General features: G+C 42.4%; 1 protein-coding gene across 1 annotated transcript in view; it reads right to left on the reverse strand.

Moving 5' to 3' along the window:
- Positions 1-20,817, reverse strand: part of tesk2 (testis associated actin remodelling kinase 2) — a 63,993-nt gene extending 43,176 nt beyond the window's left edge. Inside the window, exons 1-5 of the mRNA XM_056292976.1 lie at positions 20,503-20,817; positions 14,519-14,970; positions 13,626-13,745; positions 4,864-4,985; positions 2,489-2,537 (exon numbers count right to left, since the gene is read on the reverse strand). Coding sequence (XP_056148951.1) covers positions 2,489-2,537; positions 4,864-4,985; positions 13,626-13,745; positions 14,519-14,641 — 414 coding nt within the window. The 5' untranslated portion in view covers positions 14,642-14,970; positions 20,503-20,817. The remainder of the gene's footprint in view (positions 1-2,488; positions 2,538-4,863; positions 4,986-13,625; positions 13,746-14,518; positions 14,971-20,502) is intronic.
- Between the last annotated feature and the right edge of the window lie 431 nt (positions 20,818-21,248).

Below are 21,248 nucleotides of genomic sequence, written 5' to 3' on the forward strand. Positions count from 1 at the left end.
AGACTGTTCATGCTGGAATGCCGTCTACGGAATATATAACAACTACATGTTGATAGTGGTATTGGCAATGCATAAGCCGGGTATATAGGTAATATTAATAATAGGCTACATTTGCATATTAAAAATTTGAATATAATTCATCCATCCATCCATTATCCAAACCACTTATCCTGCTCTCAAGGTTGCAGGGATTCCGGTAGCCTATCCCAGCAGTCATTGGGTGGCAGGCGGGGAGACACCCTGGACAGGCTGCCAGGCCATTACACAGAGCCCACACACACACACACACACACACACACCCATCCATCCATCCATCCATTATCCGAACCGCTTATCCTGCTCTCAGGGTCGCGGGGATGCTGGAGCCTATTCCAGCAGTCATTGGTTGGCAAGTGGAGAGACACCATGGACAGGCCGCCAGGCCATCACAGAGCCCCCCCCCCCCCACACACACACACACACACCATCATCATCATCATCGGCGGTCACTTGGGGTCGAGTATGACTGTCCTCCTTCTTGGTCCTTGTGGGTCTTCAGGTGGGCGAAGAGGCTGATCCTGTAGCCACATATTTTGGTGCATTGTGGGCAGGGGTAATTGTGGGATTGGTTTGGGCCTTTTTGGTGGAAACTCCCTCCTTTCTGAGTCTGCGCTTGTCTTCTGCAGCACGTCGGAGATCATTATTATAAAGTGCAGCTCCTCCCCAGACAAGTTTTCTCCAGGTTGCCCTGTTGGCTGCTGTGTCCTCCCAGGTCTTAGGGTCTATGTGGCATTTTTTGATGTTCATTTGGATGTTATCCTTATACCTTTTCTTTTGACCACCCGGGGCACGTTGTCCTGTGAGAAGCTGGGACTATAGGACTTGTTTTGGAAGGCGAGAGTCAGGCATACGGATGACATGGCCAGTCCATTTGAGCTGGTGTTGGGCAATGGTGGCAGTGATAGCGGGAATGTTAGCCTCCTCCAGGACGCTGGTGTTGGTGCGTCTATCTTCCCAAGTGATCTTCAGGATTTTTCGGAGGCACCTCTGATGATGTGTCTCTAGTGTCTTCAGGTGTCTGCTGTATGTGGTCCAGGATTCTGATCCATACAGTAGGGTGGGCAACACTACCGCTTTGTAGACCAGAATTTTCATTCTGGCTTGGACCCTTTTCCTTAGTCTTGAAAAAACCCCACTGGCACAACTGAGGTGGTGGTGTATTTCCTCATCGATGTTAGCTTTGGAGGATAGGAGGCTTCCGAGGTATGTAAAGTGGTCCACATTTTCCAGTCCGGTTTTGTCAACATAGATAGTCGGGGGTGGAGCAGGGTTATTTGTGTTGGGTGGTGGCTGGTAGAGGATCTGGGTCTTTTTTATGTTAAGGGCCAGACCAAGCTGCTTGTATGCCTTGGAAAAGCATCCAGAATGCACTGTAGGTCCTCTTCTGAATGGGCCACGAGGGCATTGTCGTCAGCATACTGCAGCTCCATGATGGATATGGCGGTGGTTCTGCTTTTAGCCCTGAATCTGTTGATGTTCAGGAGTTTTCCATCGGTTCTGTACATGATTCTGACTCCTTGTGGCAGGTGTTTACCCATAAGATGGAGGATAGCAGAAATGAAAATGGAGAACAGGGTAGGAGCAATGACACGACTCCAGTATGAACCCTGAAGGGTTCAGTTTCATCTCCACTGCCACTGAGTACTGTGGCTGACATATTGTCATGCAATAGTCTCAGTATCCGGATGTATTTGTCCAGGCAGCCAATTTTTGCCAGAACCAGCCACAGAGCCTGACGGTTCACAGAGTCAAAGGCTTTGGTGAGGTCTATGAAGGCCATGTATAGTGGTTGATTTTGTTCCCGGCGTTTTTCTTGTAGTTGGCGAGCAACGAAAATCATGTCCATGGTACTTCTATTTGGGTGAAATTCACTCTGAGACTCAGGGAGAATGTTTTCTGACACACACAAACACGCACACATACACAACACACACACACACACACACACACCCCTACCTAGGGACAATTTAGTATGGCCGATTCACCTGACCTACATGTCTTTGGGAGGAAACCGGAGCACCTGGAGGAAACCGGGTGAACATGCAAACTTCACACAGAGGACGACCCCCAAGGTTGGACTACCCTGGGGCTCGAACCCAGGACCTTCTTGCTGTGAGGCGACCGTGCTAACCACTGTGCCACCATGCCGCCCACACACACATTTATATTAAAAATAATAAGGTATGAAATTCGAATGGGGTTATAGAAGATAGACAACCCTAATGCACTCTCTCTCTCTCTTTATTTCTTTCTTTCTCACACCAACACACAGCAGCACTGACACATGCATACACCCTTACATGTTTCAAACCACTTTTACTACATATGTCAATGGCTGATGCAGAATCCTTAATCTCAGATGTTAGAATAGCAAGCAGTCCTTATGTTTGTTTGTACATATATGTGTGTGTGTGTGTTTGTGTTTGTGTGTGTGTGTGACTTCTCCTACCTCTGTCAGAGCATGAAGCTGGCCCTCTTGAACACACACTCCCATGAACCTACAAAACACCAAGAGACAAATAATCAAACATGCAAAGCTGATTTGTTGACTATTTGGATCAGTCATCACAACAGGCGTTTCCCTGGTTTTAGCAGGGCTGGGCTTGATCTCATTAAAGAATTATCAAAATGACTGGAATTTCATCATCTCCTGCCCGAGTCAGCTATAAAATGAAACTGAATGGAAAATAAAATAAGACCGTATAAGCTCAAACATGAGTGCAATCTCAAAAAAGGTATGTTAAACTTGATCTAAAAAAAAAAAATAGCAGATATGGACCAATCCCAACACACACCTTCAAACAACACACCTGAAACAAAAATAAGTTGGAAATAATTTTTAATAACTTGATGCTTTTAATGGAACACATGGCATTTGTGACCTTTTCCATCATCGGTAAACCAAAGGAGGAAGAATGGTTTGGAAAGTGTTGAATATTCTTGGGCAAGACCAGACTTGGGGATCCCAGACAGGTTGTCATTTACCTGGGAGGAAAATAACAGCTCCATCTCTTTCCCTGCATTCCTTCCATTTTTCTCCCATTGCTACTTCCTCTCATCTCTCCATTTTGCTTCCTATGCCTCCGTGCGTCTATATTCAGTAATCTCTGATGCCACTAGGGACTGTTTCAGATGGCTGTGTTCTCTTACCAAACAAGAAACTAGGCAATGCCCCGAAGCCCTCAGAGCTCTGGAGGCAGTAAAAGAAAAAAAAGGTCAACTGTGTCGCCCCTCATCGGATTTTAACTAACAATGACCCCTTCAGTGTCTGCTTGTTAACACACAGACACAAGCAATCCACTGGGTTAACCAAACAAAGATGGTATTGTAAAATTTGCACATGCACATACATAGGCACATACGCATACACACCACACACCTATGTGTGTGTGTGTGTGTGTGTGTGTGTATATATATATATATATATATATATATATATATATATATATGCATGGGCACATGGCACATGTACACACATTCTCCCTCCTGCTTGTAAACTTGGGACAGAGTGTTGGCCTGACATGGTTTGGTGCTGGCTTGACATGGCTTGGAGCCTGCAAAAATGAGTAACTGTGCTCTGGGGCAATGTAAAGGCTCATTGTGATGTATTACACTGAATAAACTTGCAAGAATACAATAAAAGGAATAACAGCCATTTAAAATTCAAACCAGACTAATAAAGCAAGCAGACATTTTAAGATGCAACTAGAGACAACCGAGTCATCACAAGCTTCCATGTTGTTTGTGCCAAGGAAGAAAAACAAACTTTGAGAGGACACAGTGTCTTGCACAGCACATAGTATGTCGTAAGGAGACTATCATGTCATGTATTAGCCAAACAGAAGGACTAATTATTTACCAGATTCTTTGAAGTAAATTAAGTATATGATAGTTCTGCATGTGATAGTCTTGTCGTAATTACTTGGGACAAAGAATGCCCCTGAATGTTTTCCCCCCTCAAGGCTGCTGCTGTAACCCTAACAGGAGCTGGCAGTTCAGAAAATCCATTGTTAATAGGCTCTCTGTTTGACCCGGTTTCAAGCCCATACCAGGAAGAAAAAAAAAAGAGAGACCACAACGACAGGGTCCAGGGTGAGAAAGAGAGAGAGAGTTAGAGAGAGAGAGCACTAGAGAAAGAGAGCTCAGAGAGAGAGCAAGAGCAGAGACAACGTCCTTTCATGGGTAGGTCACAGGTGCCACAGACAGGTTGCTGTTAAAGCTTTCCTTGATGTGGCTGAAGAGCAATATGGAAACAAAGAGGATTAGTGGTTACTCAGTTACTTAAATCCTCAACACAGTGACACAATCCTATTATTTAAAAATTACAGTATGACAATGAGTCCATTCCAAGTTTTTACTGACATCTTTGAAGTTGTTGCATAATGGCCTTTACTGTACTGATATGTAAAAGCCCCTTTGGCTTGGACCTGATAAGAGGCTATGGTTATTCATTCAGCAGCTATGCAATAGCCAGTTCCTTACAGTTCAGTTTCTTAAGTTGTGCTGATGTTTCATGATAATAATGAAATTATTAACTAGCACTCTATGGCTGATAGTATTGTCATTGCTATTAGGATGTGTATGCTGTAGTACTCACTGCAGTACTGCAATTGGTCAACAACCTGTCTGTAAGGACATTGACCAGTCGGACCCTTTTTTCAACCCATTACTGCTTTTGCATTTCTACATTTTTTAGCTATATTCATAATAGTCTGGTAAGATGCAAAAGAGGTTTAATAATCCCTGTGCATACATCCTGTAATAATCAGAACAGCTGGAATCGTTATGGTATTGTAACTTATGTAGTTACCGTTGTTAACCTACCTGAGTATGTTGGGATGTGACAGTCGGTTCATCAGTTGGACCTCTCTCAGCATGTTGGCTCTGTTGCTACTGAGTTTGTTCATCTTCAGAGCCATGACCTGGTCAGAGGCTCGATGACGCACCTGCAGAACAGACAGATGACATCTGAACTTCACCACTATATGTACAAAAACATCAGCCAAACAGTCAAACTGCATTGGTGGAATCCCAATATCTGGACTAGAGATACATTATTTTTTGGCCAACAGCAAAGGTTGAGCTGAAAAATGGGGATAAATTAATGGTTATACTGTAAATAAACTGTAAATGTTTCAGCATCAAAATGAGTTAGCATTACATAGCCTACAACAAAACCACTCTGCAATGCACACTTGAAAATAAAGGCCATGTCTCATGCTCACTGTAATGCTGAGAGGCAATGTAGGAACCCGGAGGGGGATATGGACAGATAGGACCAGAGAATTACATTGAGGTCAGTCACTGCTGACCTGTTATGTCACTCTAGATGTGTCAGGAATGTCATAGTCACAGACTGTCACGATACGAGATCAGGCAACAGCACACACATTTCAGCATAGTGACCAGTACAAATAAGATTTGGGGATGAATTTGTAAATTTCTCTTAGAACTTGTTGACTCTGTACTGCACTGAATAGAGCCAAGTGTGAGACAGTAGTTAGAGATAAGACTGTATCTTTGAGATCAAATGAAGAGGTTTTTCAGTGTCAACACTGCAAGAAAAGTTGAACTGTGTGAATGAGCACAACTTGTGCATCTACATACTATAAATGCACTGTTTTCATGTTTCAATCCCTCACTGTTTTCATGTTTTGGACTGCTGCTGTCTGTTAGTTTCTGCTACAAACACATGACACTGCAACTGCCACTGACTTACTGTCAGTGCCAGCCGTACTGGTCCTTTTCAGACAACTAATACATTAATTAGATGAAGTGTAACAATACTGAACACATTTGAGTCATGTGAACAGGTCAAACAAACAAAAAAAGACTGGGTCAAAACCGAGTATATGGCTGGACTGTGCGTAGTCAATGTTCGAAATAGTGGCCAGTTTGTTACAGGGATAGTCAGTGATAGTGTCTATAATGTGAATTCCTGGATATTAAATGCTCATCTGCAATTTTCTGTAATAGTATCAGTAATATTTGCTTTTAAAGTGTACTGAAGTAGCATATCACATGACATGGTTAAGCTAAGTATTCAAATACTTAAAAACAAACAAACAAATAAATATTAAGTAAATACATAAAACAACTTTCTAAGTATTTACTTAGTATTTATTTACAGCTCGGTGCTAGTGTGGCCAAAGTTAGCATTATAAAAACAATTTTTAGCTATCCTTAGTTAATGTAAAATTGTCCCTAGGTGTGAATATATGTGTGTGTGTGTGTGTGTGTGTGTGTGTGTGTGTGTGTGTGTGTGTGTGTGTGTGTGTGTCGGCCCTGTGATGGACTGGCGGCCTGTCCAGGGTGTCTCCCTGCCTGCTGCCTAATGACTGCTGGGATAGGCTCCAGCATCCCCATGACCCTGAGAGCAGGATAAGCAGTTTGGATAATGGATGGATGGATGGATGGATGGATGGATGGATGGATGGATGGTTAAGCTACGTTCGAGTAGGAAAAAAAAAAGGCTGTAAATGCAGTTGCACGAACAATACTTTCCACTCATATCTTGGGATGTCTGATTTGAAAGAGAGTTTATAGGCAGAACAAGTAGGATTTGTCGGTTGCAGTTGTAAACACAACATTCAAAGTTGGCCCCTCCCCCCCAGCTCAATGACACCAGAAGGACACGGCCCCTGACCACAGTTGCCAGAATACATCCCAGTGTACAAGCCAACTCCGTGTCGCTCTTCATCCCCATGCTGTCCTTCAGTGCACGCCAGCGGGTGAAAGCCAACCCCAGATTCACTCTCACTTTGGAACGAGCTTTGTCCACTTGGCATTTTGCCTCGCTATATTTACGTCTTTTCGGCACTGTGTCCGCCATTGTTGTAGCTCCCTTTTGGATGCGTGCTTAGGATCTCGATCTGGTACTCGGTCACTGTGTTTTTATAGAGCCCCGCTGCCCAAAGGTTAACGCCCAGAAACATCCCGTACACAGCTAAATAAGAAAATACAGGCATAGGACAGGGTCTCTGCAGATACAGACACCGCCACACATGTCTAGTGGGTCATAAGTGATGATTGAGAGGGATTATTTTGTTAGAGTCTGTACATTGAAAATTCTACTCATTATACGTTTGTTATCCAATCAGCTTATACTGCTCTCAGGGTCGCGAGGTTGCTGGAGTTGCTGGACACCCTTGACAAGTCGCTAGGCCATCACAGGGCCCACACACACACACACACACACACACACACACACACACACACACACCCCTAGGGACAATTTAGTATGGCCGATTCACCTGACCTGCATGTCTTTGGACTGTGGGAGGAAACCAGAGCTCCCGAAGGAAACTCACGCAGACACGGGGAGAACATGCAAACTCCACACAGAGGACGACCCGGGATGACCCCCAAGGTTGGACTACCACGGGGCTCGAACCCTGGACCTTCTTGCTGTGAGGCAATCACGCTAACCAGTGTGCCAAAGTGCGGCCCATTATACGTTTAATTGTAATTATAACTATTCTAATCATCTATTAACCCCCCTCCTCTTTCATCTATTTCTATCTTCTTCTTTTTTGTTAGGTGTATTGGCAGTTGGCAAACAACGATTTGGTACGTTATCACCACCAACTGGAATGGTTAGTGGACCAGAATGTCTATTTACTATTAAAGAAAAAAAAAACAACCTCATGTCTTCTCAATAAAACTAGTTATTTCTGATGTTTCTGAGATTGACTAAAAGCCTCTCTCAGCAGCTGCTGTACACCTTCTCCAGAAATTCCTGCAACAACCAGAAATGTCCTTACTGCATCTACAATTATGTCAATTCTCAGATTTTCTCCCTACTCCAGCAGTTCAGTTAATTACCATTGCCAAAAATGTCTTCTGGTCCTGACAAAAGCAAAACTCAGCACGCTTCCTGACCGACTTGTCCTCCTTAGGTTCTTGCCTCACATCATTCTCGTTGTTTCTCTCCATTCTTTTAGCAGCTTCAGCATATGACAATCCCTTTTCTGCTCTAATCTTATTCACTTTCACTTTCTTAATTATTTTTGGACACCATGCTGACCCCGTATCATGATTTCCCTTGCAGTACAGGCATTCTGTTTGTACTCTCAACTTTACAATATTCCACACTGCAGTTGTCCTCCCTACATCTTCTGACTCCATTACATACTGCTGCAACATGTCCATATTCTTGACGGCAAAAACATCTGAGAGGAGCTCTCTCATATGGCCTCACCCTGTAACTAACATAATCAAGGTACACTCTTTCTAGCAATTCCCCTTCAAAAGTCAAACACACCGACTTACTGTCCTCCTCCTTCCAAGACAAATTCGTCATTGTAAAAACATTACAATGACGAAATAAAGTGGCTTTGTTTTTTTTTCTCTTCTTCTACTCTGCTCTATGCAGGACTGTTACAGTGCATAACCAGATGTGGAAAGAGCAACAAAATATTCCGTTCTTAGCATTTCAGTAGTATCCACAAGCAGAAATATATTCTGTTCGTTAGTGTGTGATAAATGTAAAATGAGCTGGAAACCACAGCACCTATTCATTTTGAAAGACCAACCGCCAACAGGAAAACTCCCACTTATATGTTTACCAGTGAAGTTGTTGGTCGGCCGACCAATTGTGTAACTTCAGTGACGTCGTTTGTCACCTCATCCAGTGGCTCAACTGTGTAACTTGATCACTCAGTCATTCCAAACATGTACAGTCGTTTGTAGGGCTGGCCCGCTGGTCCAGTCCAGCCAAAATCAGGGCTTGTGTGTAGATTGGTGCATATGGGGGTGCGAAAGCAGGTAAAAATATGAATATGGGGGGGTCCGGGTAGCGTAGCGGTCTATTCCGTGGCATACCAAGACAGGGATCGCCGGTTTGAATTCCCATGTTACCTCCAGCTTAGTTGGGCATCCCTACAGACACAATTGGCCATGTCTGCGGGTGAGAAGCCGGATGTGAGTCTGTGTCCTGGTCGCTGCACTAGCGCCTCCTCCGGTCGGTCGGGGCGCCTGTCCAGGGGGGAACTGGGGGGAATAGTGTGATCCTCCCATGCACTACATCTCCCTGGTGAAACTCCTCACTTTCAGGTGAAAAGAAGCGGCTGGCGACTCCACATGTGGGAGGAGGCACGTGGTAGTCTGTAGCCCTCCCCGGATCGGCAGAGGGGGTGGAGCAACGACTGGGACAGCTCGGAAGATTGGGGTAATTGGCCGGATAAAATACCCATTTCCATCCATTTTCCAAACAGCTTATCCTGCACTCAGGGTCGCGGGGATTCTGGAGCACACACACACACACACACACACACACGCATATTCATATCTAGGGACAATTTAGTATGGCCGATTCACCTGACCTACATGTCTTTGGACTGAACCCAGGACCTTCTTTGCTGTGAGGAGACCGCGCTAACCACTGTGCCGCTCACAGATACAATAAATAAATAAATAAATATGCAAATAGGAATTTTAAGGCAAAGTCAGAGCTGAATGCTATCAATTCACATTTGTTCTGCAATTACTGCCACTCTTTTACATGAGTCATAGGACCGAAAGTGATCTCATCAAGGTTTCAGCAATACAAAGCGGGAAGCACTCAAAAACACCTGCTCAAGGCAGCATACGACAACAACCCAGATTTCATCTTGAAAGTGCATGCACCCTCACACAACCACCTACAAACAGAATCAAGCAACACAGAGAGGAAGTGGAGAACCACAGGAAGCCAAACTGTGTCAAATAATAAGCCACAGCAGACCTATATCTGCCAACTCACTTCCTCTCGCGACATCGTGAACCATCATGTAAGGGGGCTCTGAATATGTCTGATGGTTACAACATGCTAAGCTCCAAACCATGTCTAAGGGCCCACGACTACACTCTATAACAAAGAGGTTATTATCAAACAATCCAACGCACTATGTGTGGACACGCTATGAGAACTATTCAGAGGCATTATACACCATTATACGATTACACAGGGCTGCATTAGAGCTGAAATAATATCCCTGATAACTTTGCCAGACCTTGTGACAATACTGATTCATAATGATTTTTAATCTTGGTGAGCTGAAGAACAAAATCAATTTATTCTCAAATTATATATTTGTATACTGACATTTCTTAACAACAGAAGGCATTCTATGTGAAATGAAATATTTGCCTGATTATGGAGCTCAAGGTGACCATACAAGATTATTCTGCCTGGACCGACATGGAAAAGATACCACTGTGAATGGCTCGATTTCACCTTGGGCAATACTTCTAAGTGTAAATGATCTCAGAGTTTCACAGGCTCATAAAATTGAAATTACCACTGCAACTGGTTAAAATAGGCTATATTAGATGTGCGCGTCTGACATGAGTGGGCAGTTTCATTTCAGCTGTTTCCGTCTGCTCTGCTCCTTTACCATTCCTACAGAATGTGATACACACATAGTGCTGGGCAACGGGGAAAATATTATGAAAATAATCGGAAAATTTTACACAATATCACATGATATCTGCTTACATATACAAAAATACCATATTTAAGAATTCAATTGAGGCTCATCACATGGAACGGTTATTTGAAATAGAATATCAAACCAATACTAGTTTTCAAATAAACCACTGATAAAAAAATGTGTATCAAAATATGACAATATCCGAATCTCATCCTGACACAATACCACTGAAAGACAAGTGATAATATTGAATTATCGCCAAGCCCTTTACACACACCACAAAATAGGCCAACAAGGAGTGAACACCACTGTTAAGAAGTGTTAGTGATGCCAACTTGTCTGCATGACTCCAACTACCGCACAAGCTAAATATCTAATCAACCTCCCCAATATCAGATGATAGAGGAGAATCACAAAAGACATGGGTGTTTACTAAAGGTCAACTCAGACATATCAAAACACACACACATCCACCTTGCAGTTCCCTGCTGAAGTTCATCTGAAGGGGCCTGGTGTTAAGTACTAAACAGTTTTCACCATGGGACATGAGACATAACAGATGGCCACTCCTCTTCAGGCCACCTCCCCCACCACATCTAACCTTCTCCTCCCCCATACTTATCTATTCACATCCAAACCATCTCCATCTACCCCTTTTCCCACAGTCTCTTCCTCCTAAGCCCGACCTGTTCTCTCTAACAAAACCCACTTCTCATTCCTTATCTTTCTCAACAGTGACTATTCCTTTCCCTACATATCTCCTCTCCACCGCTCCTTACTCGAGCAATCCTACCTCCTCCATCTTACCCTCTCTCCCTATGACCCTCTTCCTACCACCCAGCTCTCAAGCACCCTCTTCCTAACCCCCCTCCTCTTCTACCCATTTTCATCACTCATGCAACCCCCACCCCACCAAGCGCCATACGCAAAACAAACTCACAATTTCTCAATACCCCTCTCCCAGTCTCTGTGCCACAGCCTTCCCATGTTCTCAGCTTGATAGTAAGCCTTCTTCTGTCTCCCACATTCTGTTCTCTTCCACCTCCTATTCCCTAACCTAGTCTGTCTCTTTCTCTGCATCTCCTAGCTTTCCATCCAATCCTCCACTGCACATTACCGCCTCCTCAAGCCTGCCTGGTCACTTCAAAGAGAGACAGAAAGGAGAGTGCATCAAATAAAGGCTCTTAGGGCTACCCTGGCACAATCACTTAACAAAACTACTTGCCCATTTCCAAGTGTACATCCTTCAATATAATACTGTAAAACACACACATTTTACACACACACACACAGACACACACACACATACATATATATATATACGTAACACTTGTCATAAAAAATAAGCTCTATAAAGAATTCATAAAGCTCAGAACCATTGAAGCAGAAATAAAATGTAAAAAAGATAAAAACAAGCTAACTAACATTATGAGGCTATGCAAGAAGCAATACTATAATAATGGGTTACAGACCAATAAAAACAACACCAAAGGTATATGGAGTCCCTTTGTGATCCATGGACTATCTTTATATTTCTGTTTACTGTTGAATTGTGCTATTGGACAATTTTTATCATATAAGGGTTGAAATATGCCCTGTGATGGACCGGCAGCCTGTCCAAGCCTGTCCAGGGTGTCTCCCTGCCTGCCGCCCAATGACTGCTGGGATAGGTGCCAGCATCCCCGCAACCCTGAGAGCAGGATAAGCGGTTTGGATAATGAGTGAATGAATGAATATTTATACACACACACACACACACACACACACACACACACACACACGCACACACACACATTTTATATATAGTAAAATAAGAAAATAAGTACTGTGCATAATGTACTATGTATAATGTCAAATAATAATGTTGAATAATCATCAAGTACCTATTGTGATGCAGTCAGCAGCAAGATTAATTGAACCATTAAATCTTTGATTCCATTTTCCAGAAGCTACATATAAAAAGTGACAGATTATTCCCATATAAAATGCAGTCCCTCAAAAGACACACAATCGAGGAACTATGACATGAGCTGAAAGACAAAATGAGAATCAAGCATTGCCTAAGCTTAAAACATGCAAATTAACTTATTCCCAAACCCCCTACGTACACACACACACACACACACACACACACACACACACACACACACACACACACACACACACACACACACACACACACACACACGTCTGAATACAGCTCATACAACCACTTAACTTTCTCTATGGCAGTCATGATCAGCCCAAGAGAAAGAAATACCAGCTATCAATCAAGATTATTCTTTCACACATGTAAGTGTATCACAACTCAGAGTTCTTTCACAGCCATCGTTTGACTCAAACTGAGTCGTACCAAACATTATGTGTTGTAATGAGACTTGGTGTTATAAGGGACATAAAATAAGATTAGAGCAAAGCAGATTTATCTGCTGATCACTTTTAATAAAGAGGCGTTTACTGAGCACAGCCAAACTAATGACACAGAGCATTCCTTTGTGGCCTCACACACCCCGGCGGGAGGGGATGAATAATAGACTTAACAAACCTCTTTATAAACTAGTCTCTTTGATGTGAATGCGGTCAAACTTGACCTCAGAGTGTCAGGCAATGACTAGCAAGCACAGACCCTGTTAGCTCAGAAACTATGTCAGACTGGGGACCACTAAGCATATAAACTTGAAGGGATTTCACTCCAATAGCGAATGACCCTGGGTGTTCCAGTTTATCATACCATGTGCAATATAGCACTACATAACCATTTCATTTCATATCTTTTGCTACTTTCCTCTTCTTTCAATCATATCTTTCCCTACTTGAACTGGAAGCTCAGCCTTGGCACATATGGCACAGTACACTGATATGACTTTTTGCATGTACCACTAAAGAAAAGAAATCAGAGGAGGTCATATGAGTTTATGTGTTTTGAAGGCCTGTTCAATTCATTGTAAAACAGCCTGCATGGTAAAGCTCGATGGGTAGACAGAGGAAAATATCAAACAGATCTGAGATAGAGAGAAACAGGAGAAAAATTAAGTGTGTAAAGAGAGGCAGAAAAGAATGAAAGGAGGGAATATGAGAGAAAAGAAGTGAATGGCTAGCCATTCTACTAGGGATAGTAGAATGGTGGCAGACTTTTGTGAATGAGCGTCTCTAGTGAAACGGGTCTAAACTCACCTTGTACACCTCTGAGAAGAATCCAGAGCCAATCCACTCACAGTTGAAGTCATCAAGGCGTGTAAGACGGGAGAAGGCACTGATGAGAGCTCTGTAGGAGGACGGCCAAACCCTGCCAACCTGTGGGGGATAGGAAATCATTGATGCAAGCTAAACCTAAAAAAAACCCCACAGGATCCATAAAGGCTGGTGAATCATGGGCAACTATTTCACAGAGCTGAGGCAGACATTGTTGTCTTAAAAGCTCATGGAGAGTGGCCACTTGGACAAAAATCAACGTAGATCACAGAATGCACCGTAAGGAGTAAACATATTTATAGACATTACTCTCCATTAGGTGTGGTTGCCCATTATAGTTAGAAAACAGCACCTGCAGCTAAGAAAATATAAATATATGAAAAATGAATCACCTACTTTATGTTAATTCTGCCAAAAAACCGACAACATAATAAAACATAATGTACTTCAAATTACAGCTCATCATCCATAGAAAAAAACTGCATGAACTGCTGAAACTGATGCTGGAATGTCTCCAGGAGTAAACATAACTCTCGGATAAAGTCATACCCATGCCTCGCACTTGACTAGAAACACTGATAATGTAATATTGTTGGACATAAATGTAGGTCAAACTGGACATTTTTATTTATAAAAACTCAGCCTGCATAGAAGATCTAAGGCAAATAGTCCAGCATGAGTTTGCAGTGCTTACAAATAATAATCTCTTTGGTAGATCAAGGAGACTAAACAGAAGACAGAAACTTGCTTTCAAAGTTAATGGCTCGCACAATTAAAAACAAAACCAACCTGTTACACTGTCATGTGTTTGCCGTGTGTTTTAATCTATCATGCAAATGCAGCCCCTGCACTAAAAACTAACAAGGTAGGCTCACCTGGGAAGGTGGGGTCATGCCCACATCTCCAGCCCCTCCCCCTCCGATGCCGTCCCGGTCATCGTGGAGACGGTCGGGTCTTGTGGGAAAACTGGCAATGGAGTTGCGTTTGTTGCGTTCCATGATTTACCAGTGGCTCACTTTTTGCTAATTTATCTGGTCTATCCCCATTAGTTGCCCCAACAAGTAGAAGCTACTCTTCCTTAGGTTCCTTAATCTGGAAGAGCAAGCAGCAGAAGGAGACGCGGAGTACTGGCAACTCCAGTGTGGGTTCTTACACCCAACGCAAACAGAGCTGATCAATCCCATAGACTACTGCACATTAAACCATGGGTTGGACTTAAACTTTGGTCGTAGTAGTCCTGTTCTTCACTGCTGGTCAATGTGTGGGATAATCCACAAGAATAGGAGGGCTCACATTTTTGAGAGATGTCTGACAAATCCTGGGAGCTCTGTAGAAAAAAACAGAGAAAAATAGAAAACGATCTTCAGTGACTTTTTAAATTCAGAAGTGTATCCGTGTATCTGTCTGTGAGGGGACAATTTGTCACATTCTCCTTGTTTACAGTATCTGCACTCTTGTGGGTGCTCCAGTGGGCCCTAATCATATCTCTGGGAAAGGGTGGATGGAGAAAGAATAATTGAGATGAGGATTTTTTTTTCTTAGATCACCCAGTTAATGACATCTGGAAACACTGAGGAAGTATATCGTTGCCTTACGATAACCAAGACCTGCCTCCTTTACAAGACAAGCTCTGATGTAATGGCTATAATTGGGGCTGATTTTCCAATTGGAGGAGATTATCCAAGAATTAGCCTTGGTCCTGGACCTAGCTGCCATCCACAACAGAATCATCAGGGTACAAAGGAGAATGGAAAGTAACCCTGTAGCTAAGGGTCATTTTTATAAAAGTAAACTGCATGACAGTAACCTGAATGAAAACCTATGAAGGAATTATCTTATTATTTTATAAACAGACTCAACCAGGTCTTTATTCTTTTTGCTTCGGGCAAATACTTGCACACACACACACACACACACACACACACACACACACACACACACACACACACACACAAACACACACACCTAGGGATAATTTAGTACGGCCGATTCACCTGACCTACATGTCTTTGGACTGTGGGAGGAAACCGGAGCCTCCGGAGGAAACCCACGCAGACATGGGGAGAACATGTAAACTACACACAGAGGACGACCTGGGACGACCCCCAAGGTTGGACTACCCCGGGATTTGAACCCAGGACCTTCTTGCTGTGAGGCGACTGTGCTAACCACTGCACCACTGTGCCACATGGGGCCCCAATTTGATGCATCAAATTCGAACTGACACAACATGTTTGTCGATCAACAAATCCCTAATTATAAAAAACACAATCTTTTAATTTGAATTTTAATGCCACATCCCACCTCTTAATGACATGAAGTCATTAAGATGTGGCCCATAACCTTAGCAAAGAGTGGGCTTATCTATGTGGACTTAGAATGTTTCATAAAAAAGTGTACAGCCAAATGAGTTTTACTAGTTTTGCACCTGAAAATGTGACTGTATCCCCCAGAGAGTCTATCTACCTACCAATGTGGTCAGGTTTATTTGGGTCTATGTTAAGTTCAAAAACTCGACTGAAATAGCTTTGATCATAAAATCCTTGTCCACACATACCCCAATACCAACTGCAGCTTAACACAATGCTTTCAATGCAGGTGTAATGTCTCTGTGATAAGCCACTGACCGATATTGGAAAGCCGAACACACTGCAGTGCAAATGCCAAGCACCGAGTCAAATGACTCGTATAGAGTGTTGTCTGTTGCACAAACAGAAACTGCCAGCTGATGCCAGTCTAGCATGAAAGGTGCTGTATTTAGCACTGCTCTGCAAAACCAGCAAACAACTTTTTCCCATAGAAAACATGAGCCTGCAGTGAGTGTCAATGGTTTGGAATAGAACAGGGTTTTGAAAAATCGCGGCTTGTCAAGTAGACGTGCATCGACTCAGGGCTAGACGCGTAGGTGTCTGGGGTTTATACTGAAATGAACGGGAGTGTCGTTCTTGACCTGTGTCAGCTGGTGCTGGTGTGTGTTGGCCTAAATACTGCATGTGGACACAACGAGCACATTCGGAGCAATGTTAGCAGAAAGTAGAGAGGTAAAAGTAAAGAGCAAAGCTCTAGATGTATTAAGTTACAGGTGAACCAACAAATGTCCCACGAAGCCTACACCTGGCGTTAACATGTGACTTATATCTGAATGTGATTTATCCACTTTGCATTTTTCATGGCCAGAGAGAAATCCAGTTGCCCACCCTTGACGTTTTTCTGCACAATATGAAAATATTTCCTGGATGGGAACCTCCGTTTTACTCATCATTCCTGTCCATTGTACAGGGTCCGTGTCTACTGTGGCAGAAGGATTATCATTAATAATTGAGCAAACCAGCATTGCATGCCAGTGTTGGTGTTTCACAACAGTAAACAAGTGAATAACTGTATTGTTTAATGTTCACCATGTTTTAGAAATAGATCAGGCATGAGTGGAGAGGAGCCTGTGTACAGTGAGGCGGACGGTATGCCGTTGCAAACTCAGCAGTCAACATTGTAATCAGCTGCTTTTCCTTGTACGCCATGTGAGTGTCAACAATCTGGACAGTAAACACATGAATGGCTGAATGACTATGTTCTTCAACTTTAACCGGGGATGAAGAATAGCAAAGGCATGAAAGAGGCAAAAATGAGACAATCTTAGAGGCTATAATTTACACACACAAAAAAATCTTGTCACATTACTCTTTAAACATTGGCATCTTATGAATATGTCTCTCTCAGCTCCTTTACTTTCTATTCTTCAGTTAATGGTAAAAGAATAAAGTGGTTCACTATTATGTCTAACTGCTTATGTCCATACAGTAAAGACCATTTATTACAATGCTGATTGCTCAGTTTGCAATGGTAGGCTACGATGTCTGCTACAAGATACACAGGCCGCAGTGCAATGGATGGGGGCTATAACATCTCGACCCACCTTTTTGGAGCAAACAAATCTACAACATGCACGAGTATGTAAGGGTACTGTAATCGTGTTTACAAAAGCAGTTAGTTGCTATTCGCCTCCCCTGAGTCATAATGTTTTGGGAGGCGTAGGGATGACAAATTTGGCTCAGAAACAGTTTTATTTATATTTAGCCAACTTGAAGTTACAATGTGTCCCAAATGACCTCCCAAGATGGTTTCAATGACTGAATTACAAGCCGTCCTAAATGCGTCTTGGGTGCGTTTACGGTGCGATTTCTTTAGGTGATAAAGCCCAATCAGATTGCTATCAGATCAACCTAGATGCACGTTAATGTCAGGTGTATAGGGGGTTAAAGACACTCTCAGGCCAAGTGTGAACAGAGATGTGGTGTCATTAGATCAGCTCTCAAAAACTGTTAATGATTTGTAAACGTAGTACCAGATAGTCGGATTCTATCTTGACCCTTTGGTATTACATCACAGACATGAGACTCTTGACCAGACAACTTATGAGATCACTCTCTCAGTCCCAGCTACTACGTCCTTAAAAGGATTTTCATCCTTCCGTGCTTCGTTTTCCCTCCGATGACGTCTCGTTCTCTGCCTTTCTGAAATAGTACAACAGTAATAAAACTCTGTGCCAAGAGAAAAAATGTAGGCCACAAGTACCAGGCCCAAAACTTCCTATCTGATTTCAGTAGCTCTTCCATCCAAATCTAGAACAAGACAGCTTAGCCAGCATATATATATATATATATATATATATATATATATATATATATATATATATATATATATATATATATATATACCTGTAGGATTACTTCCCCTGATTCAAAACTGATAGCAATGAAGGAGAGGGGCTACTGTATACACACACCCACGCTAGTGGACCGCATAGCTGCTGTACACAAACAAAAAACCTGACTCAAACTTCCCACGCTTACCAACATTTCTGTTCTGCAAATCGGACCCACAAGCAAACTAACTGAAATTACAACGTAATGCCCATATTCTTCAAACCACAGTGGGTGGGTTAAACCACTGACAACTGGGGATGGTTTTCCCTTCTCATTAAAGTTATACACAGACTGACCACCTGAAGGACGTTTCCTAAATTTTCAAGGTAAATATGAAAAAAAAAATCAAAATATTAGGAAATTTATAAGTCCCTGGAAAATATAAGAAAGACATAAGAATATCATTTCAACACCACTGGCACTTATTAAACTCATATACTTCATAACCATACAGTGCCAACATTGAAATCTAATTTCAGAAACTTGGACTCACTGCTTAACTGATTAGTAGGGAGTGGAAGGACATTGTACCACATTCATAATACCATCATAAATTACATTTTTGTATTCTACCTGTTCTGTGTGTGTGTGTGTGTGTGTGTGTGTGTGTGTGTGTGTGTGTGTGTGTGTGTGTGTGTGTGTGTGTGTGTGTGTGTGTGCATATCTTTTTCCACGTACTTCTAAGTTTTACTTTTTAAACTAAGTATCCGGAGAAGAAACCTGTTAATGTTATTGATGGGTATCCTAGAAACATGTCTAGTACACCTTATGTAGGAAACATATACAGTACAGTTTTTAGGGGAGAAATAGACAGTAATCTATAGCCAATATTTTCAAAAATAAGATGACCTAAAAATTGCAACATGATATATCAGTCATATCATCTAGCTCTATAAAATAAGCAACACGTCATATCTTTTATGAGTTGTGCTGGAATCCTGGAACCCTTCTTGATTCAAGCAAGCAATTAGATGGAAAATCAAACACGGCTACAGAACTCAACTCTATATTTGTTTCCATACAATCCCCTGTTGCCTACATCTCCAAAAGCACAAAAATAAAATCACCACAGTAAAAGGACCGTGCTTGGAAAAGGGGAGGACTTTTAAAGGACAGTCTTTTTCTGGTCTTTAAAATGTGGCCTAGCTCTTTTCAAAAACAGATGGGACATCCCCAATGTAGCCTACAGCCAAATCTGTTAGCAGCTGTTTAGGGGGCTGTGCACCATCCAGCTGTGTCCCTGTGGATTACAGGCCAATAGAAAATATCAATAGTAAATCAACCCCTAAGTGACTTTATAATAAAGGGTTGCAGAGAGGGTGGATAGTTGGGGGGAGGGGAGGGGAGGAGAGGGAGAGAGAGGGAGAATGTGTCTGTTTGGATGTTTGAGTGATAAAAGACCTAAAACGTAAGATGTTTCTGTGTACTTGAAAAAAATAATTCTGCTATACTCTCTTTACTGTCATCTTTCCACCATTCCACCTTCACCCCTCCCTTCTCTCTGTCATCCTGTCCTCCTACTGGCATCTATTCTCTCCTCATCACACCTTTTCATAAAACAGACAAAATGCAGAGCGCTGTGCACTGTCATGTCTTGTACCCAGTTAGTCTGATTCAATATCAAATACTCATAAACCTACCGCAAATTACAAATTCATATATTTATACAGATACATACTTTTTAAAGCATATGACAAAACATTTTTAAGCGTTAAAGAGAAAAATGCAGACCCCGCCCCCCATCGCCCCCTTATTAACGCAGGGCATTGATAATCGTATATGTGAGGTCACATTGACACAAACTTAATAGCTCTCCTCTCCTATCTGACTATCATCTATTGTAGTAAATGCTGTGATATTTAAGATCCTGCATACTTTTCATTCATCCAGTGTTGAAAAAGTTGAGGGGGGAACAAACGGACTTTTTTTTTTTAAACAACGCCATCACCAAGTGAGCCAGTACTTTCACAGGACGTTGATACAACATGGCTTTACACAATTCCTTGATACTTAACGTTAGTCAATGTGAAATACAAGAGGGCTTGAATCCTGCAAGACTGAACTTCAGCCAGGTGCCAAATGTAAACAAACAACAAAGCAACAGCAGGCATGCTTAGCTTTAAGTTAATTGTTCATAAAAAGTAAAACTTTCTCACCTGTTAATTTTTTGTGAAGATATTCATTCGGCACTTACGCCGTTTTGAACTTCAGACTTCGCGTTAGTTCAAAACAAAACAACAGCATCTCCCGAAAATGAACTGCGCCCGAACGGGCTAGCGTGAGCTAACTTAGCTTAATGGCTGGTTGACTGGTGGTATAGTTTGTCAAAAAACAAAAAACAACGAGCTAAGCAGAGCTAAAGAAACTCTCCCAAGACACAAGAGGACGTTTGGTTCACCGACAGTGAAATATATCCACAAAGAAAACGTTACATCTTCGGAATGAACACAATATCTCCCCACTGTTCAGCCCATCCGAGTCCATATTTCAACTGTCGCTGGTTTGACAGCTCGGCGTCTTCAGTCAGCTCCCTCTGTCCCCTCCCACATCTCGCTGCTGCTTTGACTGGCAATTCAATCTGACCAATGGACGGAGATCTGACCCAACGCCTCTATTTTATCTTTATTGTGTCGTTATCTTTATTTATCGCTGTCTTTTGATCAAACTGTTGTGCACATTTCGACATTTTACTGACTCTGATGCCCAACTGTGTGTGTGCGCACGTGCCTGAGCGACAGCTCTGAGTGCTAGTCTGTATGATTTTGTAGTTATTTGTGACTTTTTTTCTTCTATGCGAGACAGCACTGCCATCGGGACATGTTTGGTCTTTTTTTAAATGATTGTTTTGTATCGAAAACATTGTAAATTCTGACCAAAACACAGAAATTATAGGCACTGAATC

This window comes from Lampris incognitus, chromosome 14 (genome assembly GCF_029633865.1).
Source record: "Lampris incognitus isolate fLamInc1 chromosome 14, fLamInc1.hap2, whole genome shotgun sequence".
In the NCBI taxonomy this organism is placed as follows: Eukaryota; Metazoa; Chordata; class Actinopteri; order Lampriformes; family Lampridae; genus Lampris; species Lampris incognitus.